Genomic DNA, 26,966 nt, shown 5'->3' on the forward strand with positions numbered 1-26,966 from the left:
ATGAGCTACATCGTTTGTCAAAGGCTAAGCCCCGTGTGGCTGGCTCAATCCAAGCTGTATAGATGGATTCTATATGTAAGTTTTCCATAATCGATGTAGATATGTGTCAAGATATAAGCTATCATGAGCGCGCGATTTGCAACTCAGCTGTATACCAGTTTTGCATCGCCCGAATATCGTAACTCATCGCTACGGTATCGAACACTTTCAGATGTTCCTTGCACAAAGCCCCGTTGTTTGATAATCGACCGACCCATTTGCCATGTTTTCTGGCTGCGACCACGATCTTTTCGATTGCTTCAACAAAGTCAGGCTCGTTCCCTTTTGCGGGGAGATAGCCAAGGACCGATAGAGCAAGGTCGTTTGGCCCAATAAAAATCATATCTTGACGAATATTAGCAAAACCATTATTAGGATTGGGGTCAGTCACTTACCGATACCAGGTACAGCGCAGATAGCGTCAACGTTCTCGACTCCCGCTTTTGATTCAATTTGAATACAGGTGATAATCGTTTCGTTCGCTGTTTTTAGGTATGTCGGTATATCGATACCATGGGCGATGGCCGGAAACGCTGATCCTTGCCCTCGAAGCCCTTGTGGAGGGAATTTTGAATAGGACACAACGGTCCTGGCTTCTTCGGCAGTATTGATTTGAGGAACAACGATACCGCTTGTCACATGGTTAGTAAGAGAATGGTAGAATTGGTGTTTTCACTTACTGTGCACCAGCATCTAAAGCTCTTTTAATCAAATCCGGGTGGGTCATTCTAAGACGAACAAGCGGCGACACCCCCAAAGCAGCGATAGCGGCAGTCGAGTTGTGCATGGAATCATCGCTGATATTTCCATGCTCACAATCGATAATGATGCCCTTCATGACCATCAGTATGAAAATCCATCTATTGAAGCGGAGAAATGCTGACATCAACGCCGGTCTGAGCCACAACTTGGGCTGTGCGGAAGGACGGAAGGCCCAAAAATGTCATAATAGGTTTCGAGCCAGCTCGAAGAGCATTGAGCACGCGTAACTGGGGGTTTTGAATTAAGGTCGTCATGGCTGATGGGTATGACATCTTGGGATAAGAGTGTTCTTCAATAGTTTAACCAAAGCCTATAAAACCGTTGTCTTGACGTCGTCCAGAGAAGACAGCGATGAGATATAAAGAAAGAGGCACAATAGGCAGCTATATTGATATTGAGAATAGCGTGGAAATTAAATCTGGAAAAGTCGCAATGAAACAATAGGAGTCGTTGTTCAGTATCGGGAAATCAGATTTATCCCGAGCGGCGGACCTTAACGCTGACGGCGAAACCAGATCCAACCGAGCAACGTTCTAGCAGGGTCGCGGGCAAAATTGTTCCAAAAATTGTGGTTTTGAAGCTCAATTCATCATTCTCGGTGATACAGCAGCTACACCGAGCCGTCTACTCAAACTTGGTCAATAGCATCTAAAAACCACAACTACTATCATCACTCAGACAGACTGAAGCAAAAGTATTAAAAATGATCATAAAAACATACAACAGTGAGGATTCGCTGGTGGTCACCCACCCAACTACTAACTCACCGGCGTGTGGCTTAAGTACGGCTGAGCGGACGGGAAGCCCTGTTTTCCACACCCTATGGTCGTATGTAGTATTTTACAGGTGGCAGCAAATCATAACTAGCTAACTAGCACGCAGCTTATGATGATACCCGTATCTAATGACTTACTTCCCGAGGTCCATACCTGCTTTTAAATAGCTTCATCTACCATCCAGGTATCTATTTGGTTACCATATACAGTTTTGCTTAGGATCGGGCTGCGAACGGATTCTTGCAGGCGCCTTTGCAGCACTTGGAATTTTGCCCTTCTTCACAAAAAAAACGAGGTGACTCGGGAAGGAAAAAGAGACCGACAGCGTGGATAGTGGACTACAAGAATTGAATACCGATGGGGATGCGATAAGATCCTGTGTCATCGCGGTCTTTCGGGCGCGATCTCTGACACGTACAAGATGATAATTACGGAGATAAATCCGACCCCTAGACCAGCAATAAAACAGCCGGTAACCATGAGAGGCAATGCCGTGGAGGTGATTTCACAAACTGCTCCCACAGAAACGTGTTGGGCTACTAACTATGGGGGAGAGAGAAGAAGAAGAAGAAGAAGAAGAAGAGGAATCATGATCTATTCAATCTACCTGAGCAGGGGAGTTAGACCCTGCCAAACAAAGAAAGACAGGCTCATTCGGCAAACAAATGGAGGCATCAATGGGATGACCGACATTGTCCAACAAAAAGATACCACAGCCCAAAATAATTGTAGGTCGACGGCCATATTCATTGTCAGTAAACTAATTTATTTCGCTCTCACATTCCATTTGGTTAATATGCAGCTCCTGGCGCGCTATATGTAGCTGCAAGACAAAGACAAATCCAGGATTTACAGTATTTTATGCGTTTTTATCCTCTATTTTTCATTCCCGGCACAATATAACTTGAAGAAAGAATCGATAAGATGTATTTGAGAGGCTTACAAACGTGCCTGGGACTTGGTTTCAACAAAGCCACCAGCGCCAAAGACCTCCATCCTGATCTTGGATGACTTTACTCTTTTATTGAGTAAAGAGTTTTTAACCATTTCGAGGAATGGAGACGGACCGCATATGTAGTACTCCGTAAGCGGGTCACTCAAGAAAAGATCCCGATGCGCATCCAGGCGTTGCAGGTCGATGCGACCTAGGTGATGGTAGTCGCTACCAGCCTTGTCGCTAGCCTCGGGAAATTCGACAAAGAACGTCACTCTGGCTGTAGCATCGGAGCGACTGGCTTCAATTATTTCCTTGAAGAAGGCCCGTGCAGCCGTGGTTCTTGTAGCGTAGATGAGATGTACGGGACGCTGCACGGTGGATCCAGTTGACGTGAGGAACTTCAACATAGACAACAATGGGGTTATACCAACGCCACCTGCAATGAGAACAATTGGTGTGCGCTCACGGATGCTGTTCAAGAGAAAGTCACCTCCAGGATGTGAGACCTGCACGATTCCGCCTGGGGCATCAATGTCGTGGAGAGCATTTGACAGTACACCGGGGGCAAATTGCTGACCCCGTTCTTTCTTCACACTAATCCGATAGTATTTAGATGAGGGGATATCGCTCATTGAGTATTGTCGTGCCTGCATGTAGCCCATTTCCGGTATATAGACACGCACGGAGACGTATTGGCCAGGTACGAAGGTTGGAAGGGGTTTGCTATCAACAGGGAAGAGATAAAACGAGGAAATCTCCTCGGATTCATGGAAAATAGTGACGATGCGAAAGTCCCTCCAGTCTTTCCATTCCTCATGCTGGCCATAGAGCGAGCTCTCTTTCTGAATCATGAGGCTCGCGAGTTGGCCATAAGCGGAAGTCCAGGCATCTTGCACGTTTGGTGTGAAGTCGTCTCCTAAAACTTCTTTCATCGCCTTGATCAGATACAAGCCGACGATATCGTACTGATCCGCAGTGATTTGTAAAGATGCATGTTTGTGACAAATCAATTCTAGCATTGGACCTAGTGCGTCTAAGTTGTTGAGATTCGCTCCGTAAGCGTAGAGGGCTCCAGCAAGAACCTTTGCCTGGTGTCCAGTTTGCTGGTTTGTCATATTGAACACGCTCTTCAGCTCCGGGTGGGCGGCAAGCATATTCCTATAAAATGCTTTGGTGATACTCTCCCCGTATTGCTCCAGGAACGGAAGAGTTTGAGCTATCACGGCAATCTGTTCTGGAGTCATGTTTGAGTGCAGAGAAGAATGAAATGACAGGAGAAGGTCGTAGGGTAGGTATTCTTGATATTGGGACTTTAAGATAACCGGGTGAAAGGAATGGACAAGCCTCTTTAAGCAAGCCAGAAACTTCCGAAAGTATAGTGGGAAACATCAAAACCCTTCTGAAGTTTCGGCTGATTTTCCATGCGAAGGATTGACTATTAGGAGCTCTGCTACTCCTTCCGCAATACCCGCCCCGCCCCGCGATTCCTTCGGGTTAGCATTAAGGTTCTGCGGGCAAGAGGCCTCATCGCGACAAGACCTTTTTAAGTTGTGTTTCTCCGCGGATGTATGAACAGTAAGTTCTCCGCATGTTTCAAATCGCAGCCCTTCTCAGCCCCTTTGAAAGTGCCGAGCACTGCTAGGCTGCCTCGCACACGTATCTGTCGTTTACTAGTCTACTTCTCAAACCGATCGAACCAAGGACTCATATAATCAAAAGCTTCTATAATGAAGATTCTTGAGGTCGTTGAGAAGCTTGGGTGCATTGAATACTATGTAAGAGGATCTCTTTCTCAAAAATCAGAATGTATCCAATTTCCAGTCGGGATCTGTTCACTTTGTTGTGTATTAAGCCGGAGGGTCCATATTTTATAGCAGTATATATGAAAAGATATCAGAATTTAAAGTTGAGATATACTATCCCCAAACAACTACTCTGCCCTAAAGTTTGGATTGATGCTGCCCAGACAGAATGTTGCGAGCACCTTCACGCAAAGACTTGACGATGTCCCCGGCGGGGATTAGTTCCCTGATGAGCCCAACCCCGGTCCCGGCATATGTGGTAAGTCTCCCATTTGGTCTGTATCCCTCGTCTCCTCGATTCAACTCTTCACGGTAGAGTTCGCGATTTTTGACTTCACACATACCACCAAGATGATCAAGGAAGGTCTTGTTTATCAGACCACGGCCATCGTAGCCCTCTGGCCAGCCATGAATGTCGCGAACTTTGTCATAAATAGTTGTCCGAACGGTACTAATGCCTCCATCCGCGGCATCTATAATTGCCTTTTGATAGCCACGAGCGATCATGGATTCGGGACTCGCGAGAAAACGAGTTCCGAGAACACAACCCTGGGCACCAAGAGCCATAGCCGCGACGACACCTCGACTGTCACTGATTCCACCGGCAGCTAGAACATCAGCTCGCTTCTGAGGGTAAGGGCGAAGCTCCCGAAGTTTGTCGTTGATTTCTGGCAATAGAGAAATAATGCTGGCTCCTCGGGCTAGTGAATGCCCGCCAGCGTCAAGTCCCTGGACCACGATGACATCCGGATCGACTGCCTCGACTACCTCAACGGCATCGGACACAGAGCCGACTTGCACCCAGATCTTGGTCCTCGACGAGGTGGCCCCTCTGATTTTGGTGGCCCAGGGAATAAGGTCCTGAAAGCCGTTTGGTGGAGCAAATAGCCAAACAGCAGCAGGGCAGTATCTGGAAAAACAGGGGAGTGCCTTGTCTAAGGAGGCACTCCAAGTTATGAAACCCACTCCGATAGGTAGGAACTTCGGAATGGCTCTCTCACTCTCCACTCGAGCATCTGCGGCTTCTTCCTCGAGCAGATCTTCGGCTTCCTCCAGCAGGTCCTCAAGATGGTCGCTGTGATATCCTGCTGCAATAAACCCTAAACCCCCGACCTTGGAGACAGTCACGGCAAGTTTGGGCATGGCGACTTTGGCCATGGGTGCCGATACGATGAGCGGGGTCGCTGTCCAAGGATAGTCAGCACGCATGTTATTCGGCAAGCTGTCAAGGAGATGCATGTTGAGTATGATGCGAGGCAATATGGAGAAGGAGAAAGTATGTCAGCTCTTATGAGAATAGGAATGCAAGCAATAGTAAATAGGTGAACAAGTCTCGACGAGAAAACTATATATCTCAGCAAATGGCTATGATGAAGAGGCTAAGAACCGAACCCAGCCCGTTTTGAGACTGTTTTCCCCACAAATCATTTCCCCACAAATTCCCCGGATCTCGAATGTTTAGCTGGCGCAATAGGGGGCACGAGAACGAAACTGGCATCCTGCAATCCCGCAATACCCGAACTGTTTCCATGCCCGAATGGGCGTAATTGGACCGGGCTAAGGGAGCTTTTCCAAAGAGCCCGCAATATCCGTTTCACGAGCAACTCCTCGGGCAACCATTTAACCCACTCGCCGAGTATTGTCCTCCTATACCCTTTTAAACACTATATAGCGCTCAAGCACCACGTTCAAAAGTCTCATTGTCTGCTCAATTTGAAGGATAACTTCACCTGAACGTTCTGATACCTAATATATCATTGGCATTCTGTCGTTAAAAATGACTTCCAACACCGCCGGGACTGCCTCAACAGGCTTAACAGTGCGCATGTCACATGAACCCATCACTCGGCCCACCGACACACCCAATTTCATTGACAATAATTTCATAGCCTCCAAGGCAACTGAGTGGATTCCCCTCTTTGATCCAGCTACGAACAATCTTGTCACCCGTGTCCCTCAGTCCACCCCTGAGGAACTCTCTGCGGCAGTTTCCTCTGCTCAAAAGGCATTTCCGGCATGGCGGGGAATGAGTATCATTGCCCGACAGCAGATACTATTCCGCTTTACACATCTCATCAAAGAAAGCTGGGACCGCCTAGCTGCATCGATTACTTTGGAGCAAGGAAAAACGTTCAAAGACGCCAGAGGAGACGTCCTACGTGGACTACAGGTGGCTGAGACTGCCTGTGGTATCACTACTCAGCTTCCTGGGGAGGTTCTCGAAGTTGCTCGAGACATGGAAACAAGAAGCTATCGAGAGCCCCTTGGTGTTGTCGCTGCTATCTGTCCATTCAATTTTCCTGCGATGATTCCCCTCTGGTGTATTCCGATTGCGGTTGTTACTGGAAACACGATGGTTTTGAAGCCGTCCGAAAGAGATCCTGGCGCTGCTTTGATTCTTGCCGAACTTGCTCGAGAGGCAGGGTTCCCTAAAGGAGTCTTGAATATCATCCATGGTTCTGTTGACACTGTCAACTTCATCCTTGACGAGCCCGCAATTCGCGCAATCAGCTTCGTCGGTAGCAATCGCGCTGGAGAATATATCTACTCTAGGGGCTCGGCTAATGGGAAACGAGTCCAGGCGAATCTCGGCGCAAAGAACCATGCCGTCCTTCTCCCAGACGCAGACAAAAATGCCGCTCTCGATGCCATCGTTGGTGCTGCCTTTGGGGCTGCAGGGCAGCGTTGCATGGCATTGAGTGTACTTGTTACAGTTGGTGAGAGCTCCGGTTATATACCCGAACTTGTTGAGAAGGCTCGAGCGCTGGTTGTGTCTGCCGGCTTTGACAAAAACGCCGACGTTGGTCCCGTTATTAGTCCCGCAAGCATGGCTAGGATTGAGTCCATAGTCGCCAGTGCTGAACGTGACGGGGCGACAATCGTCCTGGATGGCAGAGGGTACAAACCACCGAATTTCCCCAATGGTAACTTTGTACGCGAAAGACCTATACTGATTATTCTCGTTCTTGCGTTGTTAACTGGCTTTAGGTGGCACCCACGGTTATTACAAACGTAAAAACGAACATGGAATGTTACAGGGAGGAGATATTCGGCCCCGTTTTGGTTTGTATTTCTGTACAGACACTCGAAGAAGCTATCAAACTTCTGAATTCGAATGAGTATGGCAACGGTGCATGTATTTTTACCAAGTCAGGCGTATCAGCTTCATATTTCCAAAAAAATATCGAAGCTGGACAAGTCGGCATCAATGTCCCACTCCCGGTCCCACTTCCCATGTTCTCCTTCACGGGGAATAAGAAGAGCATCGCAGGCGGGGGTGCAAGTACATTTTACGGAAAGCCTGGATTGATGTTCTACACCCAGCAGAAAACGGTCACTAGCCTTTGGCGCCGAGAGAATGTCGATGCGGGCAAACAGGTTGTCATGCCCTCTCACCTGTGAAATATTTCATTACATATACTGGGTACTGGGACGACAAGAGCATCCCTCGGAGAAGTTGGAGTATACCTTGGAAGGAGAGCCTACCCGACTTATTTGTTATTCAATTTAACGGTAGCGTCCAGTGGGTCAACATCTATTCTAAATAAAAGTTGTTGGATACCTGCATCATGGCAGGTTTCAATGTAGTTTCATCGATAGTGTTTTTGATAATAGGCGCATCAGTCTCTTAGACCCAGTTATCGTGAAGCCAGTGGTCTAGGTATTCCCTCGGGTATTACTTTGTTGTTTCGTAGATCAATATTACTTCAGTCCGCAGCCATGGTAACAGATCTAGACTACAGCCATTCATTCTTGACCGGCGCCCTTTGGGATGGGGGTACGGTTTCTGATTGAAAATAGCTTCACGTGGTCCAGCCACAGACACTGTCTCGGGCCTCTTCGGCCCATCCTGACTCCTTTGGCGCTCCTGCGCAGGCAAAACTCTTAACTGAATGCACCCATCATTTGCCCAGCTATCCAGCCGCTGGGTCAGTTCCCACGTTTCGGAATGGCGGGTATTGCGGAAATGGGTTTTGAATACAAAGGCTAGGAATGGTATCTCGCTCAAGGTGTGCGCCAACACGCCACCAGGTGTGAGAGCGAGAATGCAATATGAAATGAGCATTATTAATTAACCCTTTGGTGTATTTCCCCCGCCACCATCACAGGTAACGCGAAATTTGTGCTAGGACGCTGAAACTTGTGATAAATTATATTTCACTTATTGTTGCAAGTAGGGTCAAATTTAGCATACCATGGGCATCCTACTTGATCCAAACAATATATGCCGCCTAATAAGTCCCCATGAGGATGTTACGGAACCTATTTCTACTGCTACTCCATTGAGGCGCGTGGCGTTTACAAAAACCAGCTCCGCGGAGTTTGTCTGGTAAAATTTGGGCGCAACCCGGAGTATGGGGTATCAATAGATTCAATTGCGGGGTAGAGGAACCCTTTCCTCGTGTTCTCCATATATCTATGGCGTCGCCGAGCTCTGAACAGGGACACAAAAGGAATAGGCATTGAACCAACACTCATTCTCCCTCTACAACCCTCCAAACGTCAACTTTAAAATATGTCCGGTAAAGCTATGAATGAACACGTGGAAGGCAACACGGAGATACTGTCTCACATACGCACTGCAGAGAGTGTCATGCTGCCCATTCCCCGGGATACCTTTGAGAAGCTCTACCTGACCCCTAAGATGCCCATCGCAGGAAACTTGCGGCGCACTTTTGGTAACCCAACCCCTATATCATTGATGGGTTTCTTAGTGTCTGCCACACCCAATGCAATGCTTCATATGGGTTGGAGAGGTGCTGGCGGAGATGGAGGGGCCATCTTGTAAGATCAAACTCCGCCAAGAGGGTCCAAAACCAAGTACCAATCCAAACATAGCCCAGCATATATCTTTTTCGGTGGCATAGTCCAGATCATTGGCGCCTTGGGGGAATGGATTCTTGGGAATACCTTTTCCTGCGCTGTTTTCTTCACATATGGTCAAAATTCCTAATCATTTTAACTGGAATCAAGAAACTAATAAATAACAGGAGCTTTTTGGCTAGCAGAGGGGGCCTCCTTGATGCCATTTTTCGAAGTGGGTGCCAAATATTCCTCCACAGGTAACAGCTTTGAGGGTATGAAGACAGCTGGGTACCACGCAACTACAGGTAAGTCCAACATGGAGGATAGACCAAAGGTGCATTTCTAATAATCGAAAAGGTCTATATTACGTTGTCTTGGCTGTGGTCACTTTCATCTATCTTATTTGTTCCATCCGCACAAATGCGTGTCTGTTTCTTGCTCTCCTGTTCTTGGTGGCAGCATATAATCTCTATGCAGCTGTGCATTTCTATATTGCGCTAGGAAACGAAGCTCTGGCAGCTAAGATGGAAATGGTATGTGATGAAAATTTGAATTTGAAGTTTACTTTTGTATTATGTTGCTGTAGGAACGTTGCTAATTTCTAGCTTCAAGGCTGCGGGTGCCTGCAATTTTATACTTTGCATCCCGATATGGTACATCTTCGTGGCCCAAATGTTGGAGTCGATTGACTTCCCACTCGTCCTACCAGTTGGAGATTTGAGTGAGCTCATTCAAGGAAGGAATCGAAAGGCGCAGAAAAGGACGGAGAATGATGCATAGATCACGCTCTCCATGTCGTACCATCCGAACTTCTACCTGGCTTCTTCTCAAACTGTTCAGAAAGTTCTGATCTTGTTCGGCCTTCAGTTTCCTCTTCCCGTCTGCAAGTCTCATGATGTCTATACATACCTATGCATTCATGTACCCAAGAATGAACTTTTTTTTGTTTATAATTATCATGCGCATTTTGACTGTGGATTTGAGGGGATTAGAGGAAAACTAAAGTGTAATCGTCTCCAATCTTGCCGCCCTACCTCTTTGTGAGGACGCTAACCTACTGCGAAGTAAGTCGTGCGTAGAGCGAACACATAAAGACCTAATATTGTGCTCACCACTCCTCAAACACCGCATCATTTCATCAAAAACCTAACTCAATGACCACTATAAGGTCTCTTGCAAAGGCAGCCTTATTTGGGTGGACGAATTTGCAAGTATGCGAGGTTTCCCGCATTCGCCACTACCCTTAGCATGCGGGTATTGCGGAAAGGAAATCCCACTGGTGAGTGACTCTAGTTAGCTTTTGGCACACCAGTGCTTCTCGCTGTGTCCACTGCAAATTGGTCGCAAATCATTTGAAAATTCTAATTTGCGGGGTTCCAGAAACATCCAAAATCAGCCTAGTAAAAGGCACAAGTTCATATAAATAATCCGTTCTATATAGGTGGTGGACCCTCGCTATGCAAGACGCTCGCATAGCGAGGGTCTATAATTTTGGTAAAAAATTTAAAGGCCGGTTATATGGTAAAATAAAGCTTTTTGACACAATATAAATTCAAGTATCAACTTTTTGGGTGGTTTATAGGCTCTCTCTCGCCCTATATGAAAATGAAGCCTTTTGAGGTTATCCTAAAAAGTGGAGATGTAGGATTTTGATAGTTAGAGCCAAAAGCTTTATTGAGAGCTGTAAACCACCAAAAAGAATGGTAATACATCAATTTGTATGGGATAAAAAGCTTCATTTTCATATATAGGGAGAGAGCTTATAAACCACCCAAAAAGTTGATATATGAATTTGTATGGTGTCAAAAAGCTTTATTGAGGCCAGTAAACCACCCAAAAAAAATGGAGATACATTGATTTGTATGGTGCAAAAAGCGTCATATTAGAATGAATAATTTACATTACATTGTACCGAGCAGTGTACTAGGCCAAAATCAGGCATTAGAGCACCAACTCTAAGCCTAAATGGGGGTTTGACCCCTGGCGCCTATGGGACTGCGTACATAGTAGCGAAACCGGGCTGAAATACGATCTGACCACCTTGTACGCGCTATGAATGAGAGTAAATTCCAGAGACGCACACGATCCAATCGGTAAATAGCACATGAAGGAGGCCTGATAGTCAAAGAGGGGTTATAGCCTGTTCAGCAAGTCAGGTAGTTAATTACACCGTGCGCCTAAGGTACAGAAACTGCTGGTCAAACTAGTTAACAGCTCGGGGACCTGGAGAGCATCTGACGTCGGGCTTTGAATCCTAGGTTCTTTGGGTCGCGGTCGCCAGGGTCTAGCCGGCTTTACTGGTTAATCGGGATCTTGAAGATGATGTCTCATGGGGCGGATGTTGCGGAAGCTGCGGGCTTTTCTCCCGCACCACCCCGGTCGTCACCGATGGTTCTCGTTGGGTCAGTCATACTATTCGCACTAGGGCGGTCCTACTACTTACATATGCTGCTCGGTCACCCTTTGTGATCGGTTGAGCAGCCCTGTGTCCATATTAACATACGCACGAATCACACATTTACATCCAATTTTTCAAAACAACCCCAGCATGCCGCTTGTCAAAATTGATGTTATTCGAGGCGCGTGGTCCACCAACGAACTCAGATTGATCGCGGACGTCATCCAGCAGGTGATGATGACCCATTTTAATGCTCCTAAACGGGACAGATACCAGGTAAGATGTGAATATATAGCCCTCGAATATGTGTTACTCACATCACACCTAGATCATTACCCAGCACGAAGATTATGAGCTCATTTGCGAGGACACCAATCTGGGCTACACTCGAACCAAAAGAATAGTGATCATTCAGATCTTGCAACAAGGCCGGAATGCGGAGAAAAAACAGCAGGTCTTTAAAGCATTGTCTGAGAATCTGTGGGAAAAGTGCTCCGTGGCTGGTGAAGATTTGATTATCACCTGCGCTGAAAACACCCAGGCAGACTGGAGCTTCGGGATGGGCATCGCACAGTTTGTCACTGGACAGCTGTGAGGGTTTGATGTGATCTGAACACCGGTTCTCCTGACCGGTTACGATACTTTACGTACAGATATCGATAGCCGAAGATATGAGCGTACTTCACAAGTCGGAAATTCTACGCTATGCTTTTGAGGGGTCCAGGAAGATCTTTGTTGTACTCATGAGTACAAATGTCTATCACATATTTTGCGCCAAGGAAACATGTTGTGTTAGCAAGTAGGGTGGAAGATGAGCAACTAGCATTCGGAGTCTACATGTTCTATAGGGGAGCGGGGACACTACTCCTCCATCCTTGACATTCACACTTACCTAATTGGCTACCCACGTAAAGAGTACGAACTAGAACCTAGAACAAAACGTAGGAGTCACGCTCAGCGGATATTGGAACTCCCCACAAATAAATCCTCTTCGATAGTGATTTCCTCCAAACTCGGCAATCCACCCACAAAGTCCATCAACCACGAAACCTCTTCAATACAGTCTGCAAGGTAATCCTTGTGAACTGAAGCCTGTGCGAGAGCGTGAGCAGCAATGTCAGGCTGCTTGAACTCAATCCCAAACCCAAGATGAATGATAGGGTGAACAAGTCCTGCGAACATCCGAGAGAGGAGATATTTGGTTGGCTAGCTCGTCACCGCTGAAAAGATACTCATTCAGAACCACTGTGAGACGTCGTGGGTGAGGTCCAAAGCTAAATCCTGTATTATTGTATGCGGTATCTTGTATATCTTGGCCAGACTTATGTAAATCGTGAGCAGCTAAACGCCCAAGATAGAATGCTCGGTGCAAATGCTTCCAGTGGATCAAATACGTCGCAAAAGCCTGAAAGGATTCCCACTTTCCGGCCTTTATTGAGATTGGATCTTCCTGATTTCTGAGCAAGGGGTGAATCGGGTTTTTTTAAATCAATCTTGTGAGAATTCGGTGTATGACAAGGATCCGATGTACTTCAAAATGTATACATGTATTTAGAGCAGAATTTTTCGTCCGGCCTCGAGATCTTTAGTCTGCTTTTGCAATCTGTGACGCTTTCTCCGAACGGACAATTCCTCCCCCGCTATATGTTCCAATTGCTCATTAGAAAGGCAGTAGACCCAAGATGGTGAGAATATATTCATTGGGGCCTTAGGTCCAGTGACCAGATAAAAGTCCGCCGCTTGCATGCACATATTGTCAACGAATCATTTTCGTGCGACCTTGTAGTATGATTTCAAAATGTCATGGATGTCCTCGACCGTCTGCTTCGAATTACTCATGTGATGAATTCGTACGAGACCAGAAACCTGAAAACACTCTCGCTTTGAGCCATCAGGCATATCCACAGGGAATAAAGTCTTCTTAACAGCAGACGAAATACGTTCCTAGCGACTGAAATCCGAGTTGCTCAATAAGTTGCAATCAATATAGGGTTAGATAAAATACTCACCACTTTTGTGAATTACTATTTAAGTAATGGTTTTGACTTATCGGTGTTCCCTCTCTTTCGATTTTAAGGAGAAAGTCCGTCATTGAAAGAGATTTCCGATACCTCTCGATCAGCCCGTCTATTAAAAACGGGAGAATATTTGAGCGGAGTCTGTGATCACGACAGGATATTGTTAAGGCTATACTAATAAAATTGTGAACGATAGATATGATATCGCAGATATAACCTTCGGCCAGAGAAGGCCATTTGGCAGGTTGTTTCTTCAGGACGCTAGAAAGTATAGAAGAGCTGAATGTTCCTAGCTCAAATCCACGGGATTCTAGATAGAGATTCTAGATCTAAGGGAGGATACCTTATGCTCTTAAACACTCTATTTGGACACCATCATACAGAATGTCCTCAATATAGTGGCAAATGTTAAGTTTCCTGCTAGGTATAGTATTAAGCTCGTCGTTGTCTTCCTTCTCCTCATAATCATCTTCCCCAACATAGGCGCCGACAGAACTCGGTAGGGAGGTCACTAATATTTTAGGGTCCTTATCCGAATCGTCATTATAACCATACGCTTTAAAGCAGTAGACATGTCCTTAGGTGGAAAATTCGTCAGAAAATTGCGCATTGCGGTTAGCCACTAGAGTTGCCAGTCTTAAGCTAGGGTATTCATCAAAAGAATCCTAGGATCCGTAATTCGTATAGAGAGCATTCTCCGTGATACGCTAGAACTTAGACACAACTTCGAGCAGATATTTGCTTTACTGCTTAGGGGACTCGCGTTCTCCTCTAAGGCTTTCAAAGGCCTTTCTACATTCTTTAAGGCGCTTGGAGACTTCAGATCGTACCTATCATCCAATTAGCTCAGACGGATATAATAGGTCAATATTTGTCTCTATACGTGAAGCTCACCTTAAGGAATTCCCGCCGCACATTTGAGGCTAGAAGAGCTTAGAGTCGCTATCTAAGGGCTTCAATACTATAGTTATCCTTAGAGAGGCGGCTCCAAGGGGGTGAATTTCTGAATTTCTCTTCAGTGTCACGAATCTTAGACGTGCCCTAGAGATACTTTTGTCTAAGGTTCTTAACTACCACCCAACCTAGCTCTTGTGCCTCTAGTTTTTCCTCAACAAGATCAATGATTTTATCTTCTACTCCTTTATCGACAAGATCTAGCTTAGTGAGGATCCGCAATGTCCTCTATCCATCAGGGTCAAGCTCTCTAGCGATTTCAATAATTTCTTACGTTGTAATGTCCACATTTGCTGGAACAACTACAAGCATTATGGAGCGGGGATTGCGCATATAATTTAGCACTATATCTCTTACTAGGACAATGTCTGCTTTGGTGGTCAGTCTAGGGGTGGTCGTTTGAAGATTCCAGGAACATTAATAACACTGAGGTGATTCTCATGTGGTCTGTGGATCTCTAATTGAAAAATATCGTGGGAGAAAGTGGGTAGGCTATCGTCGAGTGAAGTTGATAAGCCCATTGCTTTATAAACCTTAAGCGAAGTCAGCACCATACTCATTACGCTTGAAGACTCGGTCTCACCTCATTCATCATATTCCCGAACTCTCCTTCACCCAATGCCTCGATGTCAGACATACTCCAATCAACAGTCTCATTTTCCTCCTCATGCGTTGTTGAAATGATCGAACCAGTTACTTTGCGTGTGGCCAAGTTGGGAGCCCTTCTGAAGATAATCTGAGTGGCGAATCGAGTACACAGACCACTATTCCTAGGAAATTTCAATTTCGTCAGGCCTTCCAAAAGGAGCTCTTTCCGCTAGACTGATCTCCGACGACGACCAATTGTGGTAAATTGATATTTTAACGGTGTCCGTATCTTTCAAGTGGATCGTTAAGCTTTATGTAGTTGACAAGTATGTTCTCGACGATACTATGCGGCGCTTTTCCGCCTTAATGGGTGTATAAGTCGGTTAAGGGTGTCCCAGCCCGGGGTAAGTTCATCGCTATGTTCGCTTCATCTGTTAACGGAGAATCGGTTGGTATGCCTCCTTCTAGAGGTGGTACGGTATCATTCATCCCTTGCGACATTTCTTTAAGAGTAGTCTTGTCTTTCGCCTTAACTTTGTTCTTCCTTTTCTTCTTATAAGACGGTATATCTAGCCCCGTGTAGTCCGCTCTACTCCGTTTTTCAGGTGTGGGGAGGAACCGATAAGAGCCTCGCTTTGCTTTAGGATCCGGACTAGCTATGGGAGTAGGAAGAGGTGGTAGATCTGTTATTCCTACCTGCTATCTTATTTGGCGGACTTTACGTGTCAGTGGAAATAGTTGCTCGAACAGCAGTCTGGGGGCTCACTGAAGTCAGAAATGCCAAGTATGTGTTGCTTGATAGGCTCATCGCTGTAGGTACTGATTCCGCAGATTACTAGCAGCTCCTGGATTCTCTCCGCTGTCAAAGACTGAAAGATTTCCTCCATGGTGTGTTGTGCTCTAGATGTAAGCTCCAACTAGGAGATTTGGGGAGAGAAGTCAGGCTGCCGCTATTTTCGGTCACATAGGTAACACTAATCTGTATTGGGAAATATGGGGTCTAGACCGTGGCTAGCAGAATGAGACGGAAAGAAAGGGAAACGAACTTTTCTAAGCAGACCATATTGTAACTAGTATCTTGCACTGTATCATCTCACTGCTGGTAATTTGTTTGCGTGCTCTTCCTGCCACAGCGTTGCTTTAGTGATGGCGCATCATGCAGGTTTCTTTGTGACGGATTGTGGAAGCGAGACAGATTGTTCCTGAGCTCTCTACGTTGGATCCTGGAGCCACACCCGTCCGTTCACGGGAGCGTTGATTACTTCGGGGAGCAACTGTTTTGCTGCCCGCAATTATTGCCTGCGTTTTAGATCCCACTTATTATCTCGAAGACCCACGTTTCTAGGATCATATCCGGCCCTAGGATCCATGTCAGGGATATACATGAAGCATACAGGATGTTTGGAGAAATGATCTGCGGGACCCACATGGTACATATGGGTTCCCCTGAACGCGAGGAAGCCCTACTCCAAGGTGGAGAAAGGAGTAACCGCGAGCCAATCATAAATTAGAAACGCTTTGCCCGAGCGGCCCAACTCCTCCGGGAGTTGGGCCGTGCGTTGGGCCGAGTGATATAAAGTTTAAATGTTGGAGACGGGGAATATTTAATCCGTTCCTGGCCACTTGGCTTAATTTGAAATCGTCACTTGTTCTGGGGACCAAGGTATGTAGCCGCTTTTTGGCCATTATATTCACATAAGCGGGCAGCAAAAAAATAAAGCGGACAGCCCTTGAGGAGGGATGTTATCCAGGCTTTCGTTTGGAAGAAGATGAACTCAAAAAATTTGAAGGCTCCGACTCTGATCATTTCGCGTTGGGTGGCGGTGGTTTGGGTGCTCCAGTTCCTGAGTTCCACGACTCACACCTTGGGAGGCTGAATTCTCGCCATGAGATCACCGTTGCCATAGCCAGCGATCGAGTACAGCAGACTCGTGATGACCGACCGTGGGTCGAAGAGCATCAAGCTTTCGAAAATATGTTTCATGAGGCAGTAAAAGACTCGCTAGATGTACCGAGTGATTCTAAGTGGATAGTAGTTTATAGCCAACTCGTTAAATCAACGGCTTCAAATCTTTCTTGCCCCCAAGTTGCTTGGCGATTCTAACCTAGACAAATATTAAGTGGTCATGTTTTCAGCATGCTGATCGACGTGCTGTTTTGAGCAGATGAACTTAGATCTCCTAGCTGAAGATCATCTCGATTACTTGGGTCACACCATGACAAGATACGTGAGGGCCGCTGGAGAAGACCTCTGATTGTATGCGGTATTCATAAACGGCCGCGGTCAACCAGCGACACGAGGCAACTGATATCCGCACGTTTCGCTGTTGCACTGCCGTTTGTATCACTAGGCAACGCCACATTAATCTTCTCATGGGCGAGCGAAACCCACTATTTGAGGGGGTAAAAAAGAAGAAAGAAAATTATCTTTTGAACACTCTTCCGCAACAATGCATCACAAGGGTGAGGTTGAAACTTGAGGGTCTAATACTGTATCAAACTACCAAAGCTGCTACATATTTTGTGTTGCAGTATTCCGTATTGTAAATGTAGGGGTCCAATCAATGGTATTTGTTGGGGCTGCTAACTATGGGGGGAGAGAGAGAAGAAGAAGAATCATGATCTATTCAATCTATCTAGAGCAGGGGATTTATACCCTGCCAAACAAAGAAAGGCTCAGTCTGCAAACAAATGGAGGCATCAATGGGATGACCGACATAGTCCAACAGTATTCAACTCTCTGTGTTGCTGTATCGGCTCTGCTAACAATTTATATGGAGCCTTGATTACATAAATCCTCTGGTATACCGGCGTCACTGCGCCGACATTTTGTTCCTGCCTAACATGCTCAAGGCTAGCCACCCCATCCAAGCAATGGAAGCCACTTCTGTTTAAGTGAGCAAAACGGAACTTAGTAGTATTTATAACTATTTGCTCGAAGCTAACGAAAATATATGATCAATAAATTGCAGCGCCAAGTCAAAGCACTTGGCATCACCCGGTGGCAGGAGTTGGCTAGCAAATATCCCGGCAACGCCGCGTTCTCTGTTGGCAAACCAGACCAGATTCGCCATTCCGCCCCAGACTAATGTGTTCTTCTTCATGACGCCGACATCTTCTGTCATGTACACGCTACCAAGGCTCCAGGTAACGCCAGCTGAGATATCCGAAATGCCGGTCATAGTGGCAATGACCTGTGAAACTGAGGGATCCTTCAACATTGCCGATTCCGCCGTGATTTGCGGGGTGCACATCAGGTCAACTGTTTCCTTCTTCAGGATAATAGGATTGTCGCTGATAAGATCAGCGAGGACTTTCATATAGTCTGGCACAGAGGAATAAATTCCCGCTCCTCCACTGTCTTCTTCAGCGTCGATTGGCCACGGGCTTTGTGCTGGTTGAAAGCTTCCATCTTCCTGTCTCTGCGACATGGCCGCTAAATGTGTCGTAATCTCAGTGTGCTTCGCGGCCCGAAATGTCGTTGTTTTCATGCCTAATGGCTGGAATAGGTGCTGCTGCATATACTCTTCCAGTGTGATGCCTCCGTTCAAACGACAAACTAGGACCCCTGCCCAGTCATATCCACCCCCCATATATCCATTTTTCACCTGGCTCGCATAGTAGCGGGACCGAGAATGCTTCTATCACCTTCCCACTCAAGCCCATAGGTGATTCTCCTCTGGATGCGCGCCATGCGAGCAGCTCTGGGTGAACCATGTCATAAGCAATACCACTTGTATTGGTGAGTAGATGCCAGAGCGTAATGTTCTTTGCTGCGGGTCTCAACATGAAGGAAATGCTCGTTTGGCTGGTTCCATCTCCGACCGATGAGATGATTTGGGGCTCAGCAAGTTCGGGAAGGACCTTGGAGACCGATTCATCCAAGGCGATTTGGCCGCGTTCCACGCATTGCAGAGCTGCAATGGTAGTTAGTAGTTTGGTGCAACTGGCTGCCCAGAAGGTTGCATTTGCCTCCATTGGAGTAGCATCCTCGGTGACGGAGCTGACTCCAGCAGCTTTGAGATAGAAAGGCTCTCCTAGATTGGTGTAAGACACGTGACCAACAAAAAGTGTAAGTACTGTACTGTACCGGATTTATCAACCGCTCCCAGGATGCAGCCAGGTACGATATTGGCCCCTCGGGCTGTGCTTGCCGCCACGATCTTATTGAAGTTCTCCATCGTCTGGATTTGACGACGAAAATCGAATTTGTAGATATACTGATATCATAACCTGTTAACTGGTGGCCCAAAAGAAATATACCATACGGGGCTATCAATATCATTACCGTGCTTAAGCCTTGTGAGTTTGTGAATAACAGAGAATGTGCTGCGATTTAGTGCCTCATACTGAAGCCTCTCCCCCTGGTAAAGTTGAAACCGGAACCTGTCCTATTTATGCCTCTTTGAATTACCTTGTCGCCCTTGCTCGTGAGGTGCTCTATCCAATATTCACTCTCTGATGCCTAACACGGCCGAGTTTCCAAGGCTGGTCCCGGGCTTGGCAACAACTAAACTACACGGAATACGGGCTCTCTTGAAGCAACTAGACAGAGGGTATCCACTCTTATGCGTAAATACATACTTTATGTGAACCGTGTCTCAGTTCACGAGCCCAAGACCCAAAATTTGTTGATTCTGTCAGTAGGTGATATCCGCGAATAGTTGATCCTCAAACCATACCTGGTGGTTGAAGGCATTCTGCACGGCGTTTCTTGCAAGAATCCTTACTTTGATTGGCTCTTTAGGATTTCCATATAACGTAATGTATATAAAATTATCAAATCTCTAACCAAATTTGGGTAGTAGAGCTTAATAGAGTTGTAGAAGTGGAGGGATGGTTGTACGTACGTCATCGCTAGGAATACGGTGTGGCGCATCACAACACGAAGTGTATTCCGTAGGTGCACCCGAACTGTCTTGCACCTCATTCATCTGTTGGCTTGCGAGTACCACACGGGGCGACCCCTTTTTCGTTTCCACACGGAACGATGTTACGCAACACGTTAGAGTGATTCGAAATCCACCAAGGTCAATATACTCTGGTCCATCCCGTCGATTTTACCCGTGGGTCGGGTTCTAGAATCGCGCTAAAATCCGACTAAATTCCTAATTAGGCAGGCGGTTTTGTTCACCGTGTTCCTATAACGTAATTCACCCCCCCGTTGCGTGGCAAAATGCCGGTGAAACGCAGCGATCGCGGACGGAACGCGTCCAACCACGCGTCTGATCTTCCCAGTCCCGACGCAGCACCCGCTCTACCCAACCACGAGGTCCGGCCTGGTTCGCCAGGTGCCAGGCCCTAGGGTACAACCCAGGGCCTAGCGCAACAGATCCTGAAATATCTTCAACCGATCCTACGAGCAAACACCGGAATTAGGGTGGAATGCAAACGCATCTCAGAACATCTCAGAAGCATATAAGAATGTGGAGGCCGTCGCGGCCGAAGTAGCGCTTTATCGCAAGGAACTGGAAGAATCGCAGAAAGAGGTCAATCAGCTCCACAAGAAGATCGCCGACCTAAAAGAACTCGTTCAGTCAGTTACCGTTAGGGATACCCACTACGTTGCCTAGCACGCGGGTCCATAGCCCAGGGAGGGCAAAGCTGGGCATCAATTTCACAGTCGTCCTTCGTGTCGTCTAATCCTTGCGCGACGCGCACCAGACTTGGCCTGCCTGCTGTGATATTGGACCTCCGTTCTGCTGGAGAGAAGACCAAGGCGCTAGTAGACAACCTCACGCAGATACGGGAGAAGACCCGTATCGTACTCCAAAGCGAGACGACAACTGCAAGCGCAGATTTTATGAGGATTAAGCTCACCTCTCGGACTAACAGTCCCGAAGAGTACTCACACCGCTCCTGCTGTTGGTCCTCCGGGGCCCAACGCGAATTTTGCCCCCAACGCAACATTTCAAGCTATTCATCTCTCTCAGCAGCCACATTATGGCTTTTGCATAGATACAGGGGTAATTATAGGCTGCAACTGCACTCTGATAGGTGTTTCTGGCATTGCATCATCCGAGGGCACAGCGACCGTAGAAGGTGCCTCTGAAGCTGCCACTCTCGCGATCTTCCGTGTAGCGGCAGCATTCTCTTTCTCTGCCCTATCCCCAATCCTTCGTTTTGCATCCTTTGTAGCAAGTGCCCCGAATTTACCGACTTGGCGCATTGATTTTCGAGCAGTTTGAGGGCATCGCAGGGAGTTGATGTTGAATTGTGGTGTTTAGAAGGCTAAAATCCTGGGTGAACTGGACACCTATTCGGCCAACCCGATTGAGCTGGTTGATTTAACGAGTTGGCTATAAAACACTATCCACTGGAAACGGAACATATAGCTAGCCAATGATATCTAGCATTTGCCACCCCTGCTTTGGGTTGGCAATCAAGGTCTCCGTAAATCTCCATATGTAGTCTTCTTCCTTACGAAGCCCTCTTCCATACGGAGCCCTCTTCCGTTTGGGGAACTACTGCGTATCGAAAATTAGTACGTATGGAAACCATCTTTGGACTGTCAACAGTTATTTTCTTAGTAAAGTCCGGGTGGGCGGCTTAAATAACTCAAGGCGACACAAGTATTAGTCATAGCAATTGGATGATTCCATAGAGATGCAGGCTATATTCCTAGGAACCAAATCTAAACAAATTCCATGTACTGTGGGTCCAAAACTATGTACTCGTCAGTTGGAGCTATAAGGCGCTTAAGCAAAGGAGAGAGAGAGCTATCAGACTAGGCTAGGCGAGGCCATAGGTGGCGCCACTGTCGGCGCAGTGACACCGGCATACTGGAGGATTTATTAATCCTACATGTTTTGTAATTTATGTTATGTAATCGAGGCTCCATGTTATAAATTGTTAGGAAAGTCGATACAGCAATACAGAGAGTTGAACACCATTGATTGGACCCTACATTTTGACAATACGGCCCACGCCGACAGTTATGAGCCCGGTTCGCACTGAATGAGACTACTATAGTTGGTATATAGTATCTAGCACGCAGCTAGAATTGTCTCGCAACCCCTGAAGCTATCTGAAGCTATACAAACCTACCCTTGAATCCAGCAATGGAGGCAGCATCAATTTTCTCCGCCATGAAGGGCGAAAAACTGAAGGACTCGCCGCAATGGGTCACCTGGTTTGCAAAGGTGCAGCTATACGCAATGCAAAAGAATGTATGGGATCTATGCAATCCAGACCTCACGACGACAACCGATACCTAGTTAATGAAACGACCTGATCCTCTACAAGAACCGGTGGAACCGGAATACCCCGAGGAAGGCGATGACAACGACCGAGGGATCTGGCGAGATCGGATGGATGTGTATAAGATGAAGTACACAAAATAGGAGAAACAGGCGAAAGGACTGAGTGATGTAAATGAGTATATCCTCACCTACCTTGATCCAATGCATCATTTTGCTTTGATCACATATCGTACACCGTATGATAGGCTTGTGTATCTGAAGACTCGATTTGCTCGGTCGACTGCGTACGAAGAGGAGATTCGTATGAATTGGAAGGTCTTTGCAATGCAGAAGCCGACGGGAGATATTGAGCAATGGCTTCAAAAGTGGAATTCACTAAGAGAGCAAGCAGTTAGTCTTGGTATCAATGATGGAGATGCTAATAGAGACTTCTTACATGCAGTGAAAGTGTTGCCAATCTGGTGGTAAGGGAAATATCAAGAGATTGTCATAGACAAAAAGACGCTCGATACTCGAGATCTTCTCGAATCGTTCCGCGCTATGAATCGTGAAATTGGCATTCAAACTGTGTGCTCGACGAATGCTCTAAAAAGCGCTTTCTCAACCTGGCAATGTCACTAAGAAGCGAAGCCGGAAGCAAGGCCGAAGCAAGAGAAGCTTCCATTTGAGAAGAGAGACTGCCCCTGCGGTAGGACTCACCCGAAGCATAAGGTTGCCACTTGCTATGTTATGAATGAAGCAATTCGACCGGAAGGATACGTTCTTAATGAGAGTACGCTGGAGAAAATAAAGAAGAAGCTAGCTAAGGATCAAGCCTGGAAGTAATGGGTGGACAAAGTGGTGGCGGAAGCGAAGCCTAAGCAGGCGGAGTACGCCAACCAAGTCAGCTTTGCAACCGCCTACCAAGCCTAAGGCAAGCCCTAAGGCAGGCCCTAGAGTGAAGCTATACATATTAGCAAGTATGTGCTATCTGTAGTAAAGGACGGCGAACTCTCTCTCTACGATTGATGGATTCTTGATACTGGATCAAGCTCCTATGTCTGCAACGATAGGAGCTTATTCATTGACTTCACTCCTGATATCATAGAATTGACAACTGGAGATAGCACTACGAAGGTGCTAGGAAGAGGTAAGGTTCAGCTTATAGGAAGACACCTAGAGAAAGGGAGGATGGAGATCACATTGAGTGATGCTCTATGCTCACCTAGCCTCCACACAAATCTAGTGTCGTACGCGATGCTAAGGAAGAGAGGTGGCATATGGTGCCAGAAGACAGACTGTATACGGGATCCTAATGATAGGCCTGTCGTCAATGTTCACCTATGGGATCAATGCAACCTTTGGATTTTTGATAAGCCTGATGAAGATCTACTACAGCAAGCATATGCCGTACAAAGGAGATCAATAAAGCCGTAGGAATCAAAGGCTTCTACCGAGATCTGGCACCGTCGTGTTGCTCATATTGAGCCACGTACTATAGCAAAGCTTGCTACAATAGTCGATGGTGTTACCATTAAAGATAGAGAGAAGCATGAACCTCTATGTCAAACCTGTTATCTTGGTAGAGCACCGAAGCAGATATCACGACGGCCAGTTGGACGTACCTTTGGACGATTTGGAAGGGTCCATTTCGATCTAATACAACTGCCACCGGCGTACAAAAAGCATCGATGGATTTCTCACTTCTATATAGAAGGACCAAGGTTCCATTGGATCATGACGCACGAATTGAAGCCTGAATGTCAAGCGGCAATCAATCAGTTCGTACGACTAGCAAGTAATCAGTGGAAGCTGCCGATCAAAGCCTTTCACTATGATAATGAAGCAGCAGCTGGCAAAGCAGCGGAGTACAGCTTGACAAGCGATGGTATCTTGATATATCATAGTCCCCCCGGGCACTCCGAGATGAATGGGTATGCCGAGAGATCGGGTGGTATGATTATCACTCGGATGCGTATGCTAGCGCTCGATGGGAAGCTCCCTAAGGATTTGTGGCCGGAATTTGCGAGTGCCGCGGTATGGTTATTGAATCGTACGCCGTCGTATATCGCTACCGAGAACCGCTGGGTGGTGCCGTAGGAGGAAGTACGAAAGGAATTCGTGGCCGGTACGACGATGCCAAGGATCAATCTGTCAAATGTTAAGCTGTATGGAAGCATGGCATACTGTAGGATTGATAAGCAAGTGCAGTCAGATAAGATGCATCCTCGAGCTGAAATTGGCTTCCTGGTTGGATACCAAGCCTCTAATATCTGGAAGATCTGGTTTCCACATTGTGGGAAGGTGAAGCATATCCGTGATGCGGTCATTGATGAAGGCCGGAAGTATGCACCAGGTTACGAACGATACCAACCGATCCCACTACCACTGGTGAAAGAGCCACAGGAACCCACCGATGAAGAGATCACCCAAGTGATCAACTATGAGATTGCTAGTCAAGAGCAGACTAGCATACCGGAGCAAGATGATCCCCAGGAGCAAGATGAACATGATCACCAAGATCAGCAGGATGACCAGCCCGAGGTCCAGGAAGAAGCTGAAGTCGTACGAGACACCACCCCATTTCAGGGGGTGAATAAGGAAGCATACTGGCCAACACCCGGTGCGCAGCACAATGAGAGTTTTCTTGATCACAGTGCTATCAGGGATGCGAAATACAAATTTAGCCTTCAGAATAGAGAAATGATAGTCAAAAGTTAATTTCATGCTTAGCTAGGAAGACTTCTGAGGTAGGATCTATGTACTGTATAACCTATTGAGAGACATTCTGGGATGCAACCGAAGATACAAACGAAAAAAAACCACCCGTAAGACCACAAAATAAACAGTGGCCCTTGAAGGCTCAAAAGGACTATTTACCGCTTTCCACTTTTGTAACTCTGGCAAATTGCTACAATCCGATAGTCACTAAGGCTTAACGCCACCCGATAGCCCAACGAAGGAGTTGACTATGCCTCCTACCACCTTGAAGGATCTGATGCTTCTCTTTGGTGTGTTTCTTAAGAACGCGCTACGCAATCTTACCCACCAAGAACCTCCAAACACTCCCGTCTCCCAGAACCAATCCCCACCAGGCCTCGATATAGTTCGACTGAAGCGGTTGATAGTCAAGCTCACCCACGATGAATATGCGTCAGCTGAACCCTCCTTAGCAACTAAGCCTGCTCGGTCTTCTTCTGCCAGCAATGAATAGGAAGAGAATTTTCAGGCGGTAGACGAGATTGATCTCGAAAGTCCGATCTGTACCACATCAGATGATTTCAAGTCGTTTGAGAAATGGGCATCAAAATCCCAATTCAAAATAGTTATGGAAACGTATGAGCCACCAGCCGCCAACCACCCCTTCCATTTTTTCAGATAACTGACACGGGTCTAGTAACCGGATCCCAGATCCTGACTGTATAATCATCCGACGCTGATGCAAGTCGACTGCCATCTTCCGCCTTGGCAATCGAACAGACCCTACCGCTTAGTGGCTCGAGGATCGACAAGCATTGCCCGGTGGCCGGATCCCGGATCCTAACTGTCTTCTTAGAGGACGCCGGTGCGAGTCGACTTCTATCTTGCGACTAGGCGATCGAGCTGACCTATCTCACAGGCGTGTTAAGGGATAATGTGCACTTACCGGTAGCCGGATCCCAGATCTTGACTGTCTTATCAAAAGACGTTGATACGAGTCGACTACCATCTTACGCCCAGGCAATCGAGTAGACCTAGCTACTATGTCCTCTACAAAGACGGACAAATTTCCACCTCCGCACCCGGACACTGAGACCGGGACAAAAGCTTCTAGCACCCCAGCCAGTGTTGTCATCATTCAGTGAATGATTCCAAAGCTCTGTCTTTTTTGGGGCCGCTGAGAAGTGAAGATGAGAAACCAGCAACATGAGGATACGCCCACTTTTAATAGCTCCGAGTGAGAAGAAAAGCAATATTGTCCCAGGTTCCCTCAGCTCTCCCATTGCAAGTGAATGAGAGAATGAGTGGGAGATAGTGAGGATTGAAGAGATGAATAATGGAAAACGCATCAAAGCTCAGCCAAAAGATAATTCTGGTTCAGGAACTAGCATGTCCCCCAGAAATCCAATTTCTCACACATTTTCACCAACTGGGCTTCTCAATTAATTACTAAGCCGGTGAAAGTTGTTGAAGCACCTCCCCCCCCCGGGGGGGGGGGGAAGAAGCGCTTCGCCCGCTTTCCAGCCACGTGTACGGGCTACACCAAGGTGTAGTGAGTGTAATAAAACAGGGCATACATTTAGTATGTGCCCAGATAGGGTATTCATTTTAGTGTATTTAATTTAATAAATGCATTTAAAAACTATACACTGGGGTAGGTGGCCCACTCGCTTATGAAATACGTTAGTCGGGACGCGCTCTATGCTGATTTAGCGATAGAGTCTATTATACAAGCGATTTCTCTTTATTTCTTTTTATTTTATCATTATTAGCGCGTGTTTCTGAGTGTGAAGTTGTTTTATTAAGTCGACGACGTAGAATTGTATGTGAGATATTAAAGACACGCGCAGCTTCACGAATTGAGTATATTTCTTGGTTTTCAATAGCAGATATTGCAAGTATAAGTCGCCCCTCTTCCTCAATTAATTCTTTTGAATTTTTAAGCGCTTTTGGTGGGATGGTTCGTGGTTGATTTAGGTGGACTTTTTGTCCATGGTCAAAAGGC

General features: G+C 46.6%; 13 protein-coding genes across 13 annotated transcripts; 5 read left to right on the forward strand and 8 right to left on the reverse strand.

The window, feature by feature from the left end:
• Positions 1-121: 121 nt before the first annotated feature.
• Positions 122-1,073, reverse strand: N7471_001265 (HpcH/HpaI aldolase family protein; the record flags this gene model as incomplete). The annotated part of the gene is made up of 4 exons (XM_057273986.1): positions 122-384; positions 435-670; positions 720-871; positions 924-1,073. 4 exons carry the CDS (start codon positions 1,071-1,073, stop codon positions 122-124), a joined length of 801 nt encoding a protein of 266 aa, XP_057142165.1.
• A 1,443-nt stretch (positions 1,074-2,516) lies between these two features.
• N7471_001266 (Globin) lies at positions 2,517-3,758 on the reverse strand (the record flags this gene model as incomplete). The annotated part of the gene is made up of 1 exon (XM_057273987.1): positions 2,517-3,758. One exon carries the CDS (start codon positions 3,756-3,758, stop codon positions 2,517-2,519), a length of 1,242 nt encoding a protein of 413 aa, XP_057142166.1.
• Positions 3,759-4,454: 696 nt separating this feature from the next.
• N7471_001267 (nitronate monooxygenase) lies at positions 4,455-5,555 on the reverse strand (the record flags this gene model as incomplete). The annotated part of the gene is made up of 1 exon (XM_057273988.1): positions 4,455-5,555. One exon carries the CDS (start codon positions 5,553-5,555, stop codon positions 4,455-4,457), a length of 1,101 nt encoding a protein of 366 aa, XP_057142167.1.
• A 538-nt stretch (positions 5,556-6,093) lies between these two features.
• Positions 6,094-7,718, forward strand: N7471_001268 (CoA-acylating methylmalonate-semialdehyde dehydrogenase; the record flags this gene model as incomplete). The annotated part of the gene is made up of 2 exons (XM_057273989.1): positions 6,094-7,248; positions 7,305-7,718. The coding sequence occupies 2 exons, from the start codon at positions 6,094-6,096 to the stop codon at positions 7,716-7,718; spliced, it is 1,569 nt and encodes a 522-aa protein (XP_057142168.1).
• Positions 7,719-8,832: 1,114 nt separating this feature from the next.
• N7471_001269 (GPR1/FUN34/yaaH family-domain-containing protein) lies at positions 8,833-9,902 on the forward strand (the record flags this gene model as incomplete). The annotated part of the gene is made up of 5 exons (XM_057273990.1): positions 8,833-9,101; positions 9,156-9,256; positions 9,308-9,427; positions 9,480-9,655; positions 9,735-9,902. The coding sequence occupies 5 exons, from the start codon at positions 8,833-8,835 to the stop codon at positions 9,900-9,902; spliced, it is 834 nt and encodes a 277-aa protein (XP_057142169.1).
• A 1,768-nt stretch (positions 9,903-11,670) lies between these two features.
• On the forward strand, positions 11,671-12,115 carry N7471_001270 (tautomerase family protein; the record flags this gene model as incomplete). Its single annotated transcript, XM_057273991.1, has 2 exons — positions 11,671-11,796; positions 11,849-12,115. The coding sequence occupies 2 exons, from the start codon at positions 11,671-11,673 to the stop codon at positions 12,113-12,115; spliced, it is 393 nt and encodes a 130-aa protein (XP_057142170.1).
• A 359-nt stretch (positions 12,116-12,474) lies between these two features.
• Positions 12,475-12,702, reverse strand: N7471_001271 (uncharacterized protein; the record flags this gene model as incomplete). Its single annotated transcript, XM_057273992.1, has 1 exon — positions 12,475-12,702. The coding sequence occupies one exon, from the start codon at positions 12,700-12,702 to the stop codon at positions 12,475-12,477; it is 228 nt and encodes a 75-aa protein (XP_057142171.1).
• A 582-nt stretch (positions 12,703-13,284) lies between these two features.
• On the reverse strand, positions 13,285-14,148 carry N7471_001272 (uncharacterized protein; the record flags this gene model as incomplete). The annotated part of the gene is made up of 5 exons (XM_057273993.1): positions 13,285-13,437; positions 13,461-13,471; positions 13,546-13,848; positions 13,912-14,049; positions 14,094-14,148. The coding sequence occupies 5 exons, from the start codon at positions 14,146-14,148 to the stop codon at positions 13,285-13,287; spliced, it is 660 nt and encodes a 219-aa protein (XP_057142172.1).
• A 27-nt stretch (positions 14,149-14,175) lies between these two features.
• N7471_001273 (uncharacterized protein) lies at positions 14,176-14,455 on the reverse strand (the record flags this gene model as incomplete). The annotated part of the gene is made up of 2 exons (XM_057273994.1): positions 14,176-14,368; positions 14,433-14,455. The coding sequence occupies 2 exons, from the start codon at positions 14,453-14,455 to the stop codon at positions 14,176-14,178; spliced, it is 216 nt and encodes a 71-aa protein (XP_057142173.1).
• Positions 14,456-14,480: 25 nt separating this feature from the next.
• N7471_001274 (uncharacterized protein) lies at positions 14,481-14,804 on the reverse strand (the record flags this gene model as incomplete). The annotated part of the gene is made up of 3 exons (XM_057273995.1): positions 14,481-14,579; positions 14,613-14,718; positions 14,767-14,804. The coding sequence occupies 3 exons, from the start codon at positions 14,802-14,804 to the stop codon at positions 14,481-14,483; spliced, it is 243 nt and encodes an 80-aa protein (XP_057142174.1).
• A 3,203-nt stretch (positions 14,805-18,007) lies between these two features.
• On the reverse strand, positions 18,008-19,261 carry N7471_001275 (serine hydrolase domain-containing protein; the record flags this gene model as incomplete). The annotated part of the gene is made up of 3 exons (XM_057273996.1): positions 18,008-18,688; positions 18,729-19,117; positions 19,171-19,261. The coding sequence occupies 3 exons, from the start codon at positions 19,259-19,261 to the stop codon at positions 18,008-18,010; spliced, it is 1,161 nt and encodes a 386-aa protein (XP_057142175.1).
• A 995-nt stretch (positions 19,262-20,256) lies between these two features.
• N7471_001276 (uncharacterized protein) lies at positions 20,257-20,653 on the forward strand (the record flags this gene model as incomplete). Its single annotated transcript, XM_057273997.1, has 2 exons — positions 20,257-20,362; positions 20,460-20,653. The coding sequence occupies 2 exons, from the start codon at positions 20,257-20,259 to the stop codon at positions 20,651-20,653; spliced, it is 300 nt and encodes a 99-aa protein (XP_057142176.1).
• A 4,579-nt stretch (positions 20,654-25,232) lies between these two features.
• On the forward strand, positions 25,233-25,475 carry N7471_001277 (uncharacterized protein; the record flags this gene model as incomplete). Its single annotated transcript, XM_057273998.1, has 1 exon — positions 25,233-25,475. One exon carries the CDS (start codon positions 25,233-25,235, stop codon positions 25,473-25,475), a length of 243 nt encoding a protein of 80 aa, XP_057142177.1.
• Positions 25,476-26,966: the final 1,491 nt, after the last annotated feature.

This window comes from Penicillium samsonianum (assembly GCF_028829775.1).
Source record: "Penicillium samsonianum strain IBT 33392 chromosome Unknown utg000001l_segment0_segment0, whole genome shotgun sequence".
NCBI lineage: Eukaryota > Fungi > Ascomycota > Eurotiomycetes > Eurotiales > Aspergillaceae > Penicillium > Penicillium samsonianum.